Source organism: Oncorhynchus gorbuscha, unplaced genomic scaffold (genome assembly GCF_021184085.1).
Source record: "Oncorhynchus gorbuscha isolate QuinsamMale2020 ecotype Even-year unplaced genomic scaffold, OgorEven_v1.0 Un_scaffold_7756, whole genome shotgun sequence".
NCBI lineage: Eukaryota > Metazoa > Chordata > Actinopteri > Salmoniformes > Salmonidae > Oncorhynchus > Oncorhynchus gorbuscha.
Window position 1 is genome coordinate 7,264 of NW_025751082.1, and position 9,301 is coordinate 16,564.

The 9,301-nt window shown below is 49.2% G+C and overlaps 1 protein-coding gene across 1 annotated transcript; it reads right to left on the reverse strand.

Moving 5' to 3' along the window:
• Positions 1 to 316: 316 nt before the first annotated feature.
• Positions 317 to 5,402, reverse strand: LOC124029804 (transmembrane protein 192-like; the record flags this gene model as incomplete). Its single annotated transcript, XM_046341384.1, has 4 exons — positions 317 to 327; positions 3,036 to 3,164; positions 3,869 to 4,127; positions 5,250 to 5,402. Coding segments are annotated over 4 exons (552 nt in total), but the record flags the coding sequence as incomplete, so codon positions are not given.
• Between the last annotated feature and the right edge of the window lie 3,899 nt (positions 5,403 to 9,301).

The following is a 9,301-nucleotide window of genomic DNA, read 5'->3' on the forward strand; positions in this document are numbered from 1 at the left end:
CCTTTTGTACTTTAACTATTTGCACATCATTACAACACCTTATGTAGATATATACTGCATATAGACATAATATCACATCTGAAATGTCTTTATGGAACTGAGTGTAATGTTTAATGTTCATTTCATTTTTGTTTATAGTCTAGTTCACTTGCTTTGGCGATGTTAACATACGTTTCCCAATACAGCCCTTGAATTGAATTGAATTGAATTGAGAGAAAGAGAGAGAGGGCTGAATAGGGGATTGTTATTCTATTGTGTCTGAATAGAGCAGGACAGGTACCCCTCTCTGACATTAGACAGGCCGTTGTGATGCAGATTAGACACAGGCTGGGGGAGGGGAGGGGAGAGGGGTACCTGTGATGTAGATCACTCTATAGACAGGCTGGGGGAGGGGGAGGGGGGTACCTGTGATGTAGATCACTCTATAGACAGGCTGGGGGAGGGGGAGGGGAGTACCTGTGATGTAGATCACTCTATAGACAGGCTGGGGGAGGGGGAGGGGGAGTACCTGTGATGTAGATCACTCTATAGACAGGCTGGGGGAGGGGAGAGGGGTACCTGTGATGTAGATCACTCTATAGACAGGCTGGGGAGGGGGAGAGGGGTACCTGTGATGTAGATCACCTATAGACAGGCTGGGGAGGGGAGGGGGAGAGGGGCACCTGTGATGTAGATCACTCTATAGACAGGCTGGGGAGGGGGAGAGGGGTACCTGTGATGTAGATCACTCTATAGACAGGCTGGGGAGGGGAGGAGGGGGAGAGGGTTACCTGTGATGTAGATCACTCTATAGACAGGCTGGGGGAGGGGAGGGGGTACCTGTGATGTAGATCACTCTATAGACAGGCTGGGGAGGGGAGGGGAGTACCTGTGATGTAGATCACTCTATAGACAGGCTGGGGGAGGGGGAGAGGGGTACCTGTGATGTAGATCACTCTATAGACAGGCTGGGGGAGGGGGAGAGGGGTACCTGTGATGTAGATCACTCTATAGACAGGCTGGGGGAGGGGAGGGGGAGAGGGGCACCTGTGATGTAGATCACTCTATAGACAGGCTGGGGGAGGGGGAGAGGGGTACCTGTGATGTAGATCACTCTATAGACAGGCTGGGGGAGGGGAGGGGAGGGGGAGAGGGTTACCTGTGATGTAGATCACTCTATAGACAGGCTGGGGGAGGGGGGGGGGGTACCTGTGATGTAGATCACTCTATAGACAGGCTGGGGGAGGAGGGGAGAGGGGCACTTGTGATGCAGATCACTCTATAGACAGGCTGGGGGAGGGGGTACCTGTGATGTAGATCACTCTATAGACAGGCTGGGGGAGGGGAGGGGAGAGGGGTACCTGTGATGTAGATCACCTATAGACAGGCTGGGGGAGGGGGAGGGAGGGGAGAGGGGTACCTGTGATGTAGATCACTCTATAGACAGGCTGGGGGAGAGGGGAGGGGGGTACCTGTGATGTAGATCACTCTATAGACAGGCTGGGGAGGGAGGGGGAGGGGGTACCTGTGATGTAGATCACTCTATAGACAGGCTGGGGGAGGGAGGGGGAGGGGGTACCTGTGATGTAGATCACTTATAGACAGGCTGGGGGAGGGGGAGAGGGGTACCTGTGATGTAGATCACTCTATAGACAGGCTGGGGAGAGGGAGGGGGTACCTGTGATGTAGATCACTCTATAGACAGGCTGGGGAGGGGAGGGGAGAGGGGTACCTGTGATGTAGATCACTCTATAGACAGGCTGGGGAGGGGGGGGAGGGGGAGAGGGGTACCTGTGATGTAGATCACTCTATAGACAGGCTGGGGGAGGGGAGAGGAGCACCTGTGATGTAGATCACCTATAGACAGGCTGGGGGAGGGGGGTACCTGTGATGTAGATCACTCTATAGACAGGCTGGGGAGGGGGAGGGGGGGAGAGGGGTACCTGTGATGTAGATCACTCTATAGACAGGCTGGGGGGGGGGGAGGGGGTACCTGTGATGTAGATCACTCTATAGACAGGCTGGGGGAGGGGAGGGGAGGGGGAGAGGGGTACCTGTGATGTAGATCACTCTATAGACAGGCTGGGGAGGAGGGGAGGGGGAGAGGGGTACCTGTGATGTAGATCACCTATAGACAGGCTGGGGGAGAGGGAGGGGGGTACCTGTGATGTAGATCACTCTATAGACAGGCTGGGGGAGGGGAGGGGGAGGGTGGTACCTGTGATGTAGATCACTCTATAGACAGGCTGGGGGAGGGAGGGGAGGGGGTACCTGTGATGTAGATCACTCTATAGACAGGCTGGGGAGGGGAGAGGGGTACCTGTGATGTAGATCACTCTATAGACAGGCTGGGGAGGGGAGCGGGGTACCTGTGATGTAGATCACTCTATAGACAGGCTGGGGAGGGAGGGGAGGGTGGTACCTGTGATGTAGATCACTCTATAGACAGGCTGGGGGAGGGGAGGGGAGGGGGTACCTGTGATGTAGATCACTCTATAGACAGGCTGGGGAGGGGAGAGGGGTACCTGTGATGTAGATCACTCTATAGACAGGCTGGGGAGGGGGGGGAGGGGGTACCTGTGATGTAGATCACTCTATAGACAGGCTGGGGAGGGGAGGGGGAGAGGGAGGGAGGGGGTACCTGTGATGTAGATCACTCAATAGACAGGCTGGGGAGGGGAGGGGAGAGGGGTACCTGTGATGTAGATCACTCTATAGACAGGCTGGGGGAGGGGAGGGGAGAGGAGGAGAGGGGTACCTGTGATGTAGATCACTCTATAGACAGGCTGGGGAGGGGAGGGGGTACCTGTGATGTAGATCACTCTATAGACAGGCTGGGGGAGGGGAGAGGGGTACCTGTGATGCAGATCACTCTATAGACAGGCTGGGGGAGGGGGTACCTGTGATGTAGATCACTCTATAGACAGGCTGGGGAGGGGAGAGGGGTACCTGTGATGTAGATCACTCTATAGACAGGCTGGGGGAGGGGGAGGGGGAGAGGGGTACCTGTGATGTAGATCACTCAATAGACAGGCTGGGGGAGGGGAGGTGGGTACCTGTGTAGATGATCAGACAAGGCAGAGAGACCAGGAGCTCCAGTCCCAGAATCCCTAGCAGCAGATAAACAGGAAGATGATCCACCTCTGGCAGACCAGCTGACATGACCACCAACACCGCCGTGTTCCCTACACACACACACACACACACACACACACACACACACACACACACACACACACACACACACACACACACACACACACACACACACACACACACACACACACACACACACACACACACACACACACACACACACACACACACACACACAAATTATTTAACTAGTCATTTAAGAACTGATTCTTATTGACAACGACGGCCTTCCCCCCCCGGGCAACGACGGCCTCCCCCCCGGCCAAACCCAGACAACGACGGCCTCCCCCCCGGCCAAAACCCAGACAACGACGGCCTTCCCCCCGGGCAACGACGGCCCCCCGGCCAAACCCAGACAACGACGGCCTTCCCCCGGCCAAACCCAGACAACGACGGCCTTCCCCGGACAACGACGCCCGGCCAAACCCGGACGACGACGGCCTTCCCCCGGCCAACGACGGCCTTCCCCCGGCCAAACCCGGGACGCACGACGGCCTTCCCCCCGCCAACGACGGCCTTCCCCCGGCCAAACCCGGACGACGACGGCCCCCCGGCCAAACCCAGACAACGACGTCCTTCCCCCGCCAACGACGGCCTTCCTCCGGCCAAACCCGGACGACGATGGGCCAATTGTGCTCTGCCCTATGGGACTCCTTACCACGGTCGGATGTGATACAGCCTGATTCGAACCGAGGACTGTAGTGATGCCTATTGCACTGAGATGCAGGTGTACCTGCAGAGTGGATGAGGAAGGGCAGGTGTTTCAGGGTGCGGTTGTCTCTGTAGAAACGCAGGTATCCTCTGCTCCTCACTCGGCTGTGGTGATGCTGAACACACACACCAAACAACAACACACACAGCCACACAAACACCTTCCCAATCACCACCACACTCTGCCCCCGAACATTACCCAACACACGGACACACTCCTCCCGGCCAACCTCCAACACACACACTATGGCAACACACACACTCAGAGACACATACACCACCTGGGGACACAGAGAGAACACCTGTCAGACAGAGACACCACCTGGGGACACAGAGAGAACACCTGTCAGACAGAGACACACACACCACCTGGGGACACAGAGAGAACACCTGTCAGACAGAGACACCACCTGGGGACACAGAGAGAACACCTGTCAGACAGAGACAGAGACACCACCTGGGGACACAGAGAGAACACCTGTCAGACAGAGACACACACACCACCTGGGGACACAGAGAGAACACCTGTCAGACAGAGACACCACCTGGGGACACAGAGAGAACACCTGTGTGTGTCTGTACACTACAACAGGGATGTGTGTGTGTCTGTACACTACAACAGGGATGTGTGTGTGTCTGTACACTACAACAGGGATGTGTGTGTGTCTTTACACTACAACAGGGATGTGTGTGTCTTTACACTACAACAGGGATGTGTGTGTCTTTACACTACAACAGGGATGTGTGTCTGTACACTACAACAGGGATGTGTGTGTCTGTACACTACAACAGGGATGTGTGTGTGTCTGTACACTACAACAGGGATGTGTGTGTGTCTTTACACTACAACAGGGATGTGTGTGTGTCTACACTACAACAGGGATGTGTGTGTCTTTACACTACAACAGGGATGTGTGTGTCTGTACACTACAACAGGGATGTGTGTGTGTCTTTACACTACAACAGGGATGTGTGTGTGTCTGTACACTACAACAGGGATGTGTGTCTGTACACTACAACAGGGATGTGTGTCTTTACACTACAACAGGGATGTGTGTCTGTACACTACAACAGGGATGTGTGTGTCTGTACACTACAACAGGGATGTGTGTGTCTGTACACTACAACAGGGATGTGTGTGTCTGTACACTACAACAGGGATGTGTGTGTCTGTACACTACAACAGGGATGTGTGTGTCTGTACACTACAACAGGGGTGTGTGTGTGTCTTTACACTACAACAGGGATGTGTGTCTGTACACTACAACAGGGATGTGTGTGTCTGTACACTACAACAGGGATGTGTGTGTCTGTACACTACAACAGGGGTGTGTGTGTCTGTACACTACAACAGGGGTGTGTGTGTGTGTGTGTGTGTGTGTGTACACTACACTACTACATACCTGCAGCAGCAACAGCAGGACAGCAGGACAGTGTGTGGGGAGAGTCGTGAATTCTCTCCTGATAGCAGACTGCAGGGCATCATGGGAGATCAGCGGTCCGTCCACTAAAGGGTCCTCCTCAACACTCTGAGACACATCTACTGATGAACTGACCTGCAACACACACACACACACACACACACACACACACACACACACACACACACACACACACACACACACACACACACACACACACACACACACACACACACACACACACACACACACACACACACACACACACACACACACACACACACATCAGCGTTGCATTGCACTTTATCATGGTTAAACTCAAGAATGGACTCTTGGATTTACACAAAATATATATTTACACTTTAAATTGTAAATCAAATCCAATGTTATTTGTCACATAAACAGGTGTAGTAGACCTCACAGTGAAATGCTGAATACAACAGGTGTAGTAGACCTCACAGTGAAATTATGAATACAACAGGTGTAGTAGACCTCACAGTGAAATGCTGAATACAACAGGTGCAGTAGACCTCACAGTGAAATGCTGAATACAACAGGTGTAGTAGACCTGACAGTGAAATGCTGAATACAACAGGTGTAGTAGACCTTACAGTGAAATGCTGAATACAACAGGTGTAGTAGACCTCACAGTGAAATGCTGAATACAACAGGTGTAGTAGACCTCACAGTGAAATGCTGAATACAACAGGTGTAGTAGACCTCACAGTGAAATGCTGAATACAACAGGTGTAGTAGACTCACAGTGAAATGCTGAATACAACAGGTGTAGTAGACTACAGTGAAATGCTGAATACAACAGGTGTAGTAGACCTCACAGTGAAATGCTGAATACAACAGTGTAGTAGACCTCACAGTGAAAATGCTGAATACAACAGGGTAGTAGACCTCACAGTGAAATGCTGAATACAACAGGTGTAGTAGACCTCACAGTGAAATGCTGAATACAACAGGTGTAGTAGACCTACAGTGAAATGCTGAATACAACAGGTGTAGTAGACCTCACAGTGAAATGCTGAATACAACAGGTGTAGTAGACTACAGTGAAATGCTGAATACAACAGGTGTAGTAGACCCACAGTGAAATGCTGAATACAACAGGTGTAGTAGACCTCACAGTGAAATGCTGAATACAACAGGGTAGTAGACCCTCACAGTGAAATGCTGAATACAACAGGTGTAGTAGACCTCACAGTGAAATGCTGAATACAACAGGTGAAGTAGACTCACAGTGAAATGCTGAATACAACAGGTGTAGTAGACCTCACAGTGAAATGCTGAATACAACAGGTGTAGTAGACCTCACAGTGAAATGCTGAATACAACAGGTGAAGTAGACCTCACAGTGAAATGCTGAATACAACAGGTGTAGTAGACCTCACAGTGAAATGCTGAATACAACAGGTGTAGTAGACCTCACAGTGAAATGCTGAATACAACAGGTGTAGTAGACCTCACAGTGAAATGCTGAATACAACAGGTGTAGTAGACCTACAGTGAAATGCTGAATACAACAGGTGTAGTAGACCTCACAGTGAAATGCTGAATACAACAGGTGTAGTAGACTCACAGTGAAATGCTGAATACAACAGGTGTAGTAGACCTCACAGTGAAATGCTGAATACAACAGGTGTAGTAGACTCACAGTGAAATGCTGAATACAACAGGTGTAGTAGACTCACAGTGAAATGCTGAATACAACAGGTGTAGTAGACCTCACAGTGAAATGCTGAATACAACAGGTGTAGTAGACCTCACAGTGAAATGCTGAATACAACAGGTGTAGTAGACCTCACAGTGAAATGCTGAATACAACAGGTGTAGTAGACTCACAGTGAAATGCTGAATACAGCAGGTGTAGTAGACCTTACAGTGAAATGCTGAATACAACAGGTGTAGTAGACCTCACAGTGAAATGCTGAATACAACAGGTGTAGTAGACCTCACAGTGAAATGCTGAATACAACAGGGTAGTAGACCCTCACAGTGAAAATGCTGAATACAACAGGTGTAGTAGACCTCACAGTGAAATGCTGAATACAACAGGTGTAGTAGACTCACAGTGAAATGCTGAATACAACAGGTGTAGTAGACCCTCACAGTGAAATGCTGAATACAACAGGTGTAGTAGACCTCACAGTGAAATGCTGAATACAACAGGTGTAGTAGACCTCACAGTGAAATGCTGAATACAACAGGTGTAGTAGACCTCACAGTGAAATGCTGAATACAACAGGTGAAGTAGAATTCACAGTGAAATGCTGAATACAACAGGTGTAGTAGACCTCACAGTGAAATGCTGAATACAACAGGTAGTAGACCTCACAGTGAAATGCTGAATACAACAGGTGAAGTAGACCTCACAGTGAAATGCTGAATACAACAGGTGTAGTAGACCTCACAGTGAAATGCTGAATACAACAGGTGTAGTAGACCTCACAGTGAAATGCTGAATACAACAGGTGTAGTAGACCTGACAGTGAAATGCTGAATACAACAGGTGTAGTAGACCTCACAGTGAAATGCTGAATACAACAGGTGTAGTAGACCTACAGTGAAATGCTGAATACAACAGGTGTAGTAGACCTCACAGTGAAATGCTGAATACAACAGGTGTAGTAGACTCACAGTGAAATGCTGAATACAACAGGTGTAGTAGACCTACAGTGAAATGCTGAATACAACAGGTGTAGTAGACCTCACAGTGAAATGCTGAATATAACAGGTGTAGTAGACCTCATGGCAGTGAAATGCTGAATACAACAGGTGTAGTAGACCTCAGCAGTGAAATGCTGGAATACAACAGGTGTAGTAGACCTCACAGTGAAATGCTGAATACAACAGGTGTAGTAGACCTCACAGTGAAATGCTGAATACAACAGGTGTAGTAGACCTCACAGTGAAAATGCTGAATACAACAGGTGTAGTAGACCTCACAGTGAAATGCTGAATACAACAGGTAGTAGACCTCACAGTGAAATGCTGAATACAACAGGTGGAAGACCTCACAGAAAATGCTGAATACAACAGGTGAGAGTAGACCTCACAGTGAAATGCTGAATACAACAGGTGTAGTAGACCTTTACAGTGAAAATGCCGAATACAACAGGTGTAGTAGACCTTACAGTGAAATGCTGAATACAACAGTAGTAGACCTCACAGTGAAATGCTGAATACAACAGGTAGTAGACCTCACAGTGAAATGCTGAATACAACAGGTGTAGTAGACCTCACAGTGAAATGCTGAATACAACAGGTGTAGTAGACCCACAGTGAAATGCTGAATATTAACAGGTGTAGTAGACCCACAGTGAAATGCCTGAATACAAACAGGTGTAGTAGACCCTCACAGTGAAATGCTGAATACAACAGGTGTAGTAGACTCACAGTGAAATGCTGAATACAACAGGTGTAGTAGACCTCACAGTGAAATGCTGAAATACAACAGGGTAGTAGACCTCAGTGAAAATGCTGAATACAACAGGTGTAGTAGACCTCACAGTGAAATGCTGAATACAACAGGTGTAGTAGACCTCACAGTGAAATGCTGAATACAACATAGGTAGTAGACCTCACAGTGAAATGCTGAATACAACAGGTGTAGTAGACCTCACAGTGAAATGCTGAATACAACAGGTGTAGTAGACCTCACAGTGAAATGCTGAATACAACAGGGTGTAGTAGACCTCACAGTGAAATGCTGAATACAACAGGTGTAGTAGACCTCACAGTGAAATGCTGAATACAACAGTAGTAGACCTTACAGTGAAATGCTGAATACAACAGGAGTAGTAGACCTCACAGTGAAATGCTGAATACAACAGGTGTAGTAGACCTCACAGTGAAATGCTGAATACAACAGGTGTAGTAGACCTTACAGTGAAATGCTGAATACAACAGGTGTAGTAGACCTTACAGTGAAATGCTGAATACAACAGGTGTAGTAGACCTTACAGTGAAATGCTGAATACAACAGGTGTAGTAGACCTCACAGTGAAATGCTGAATACAACAGGT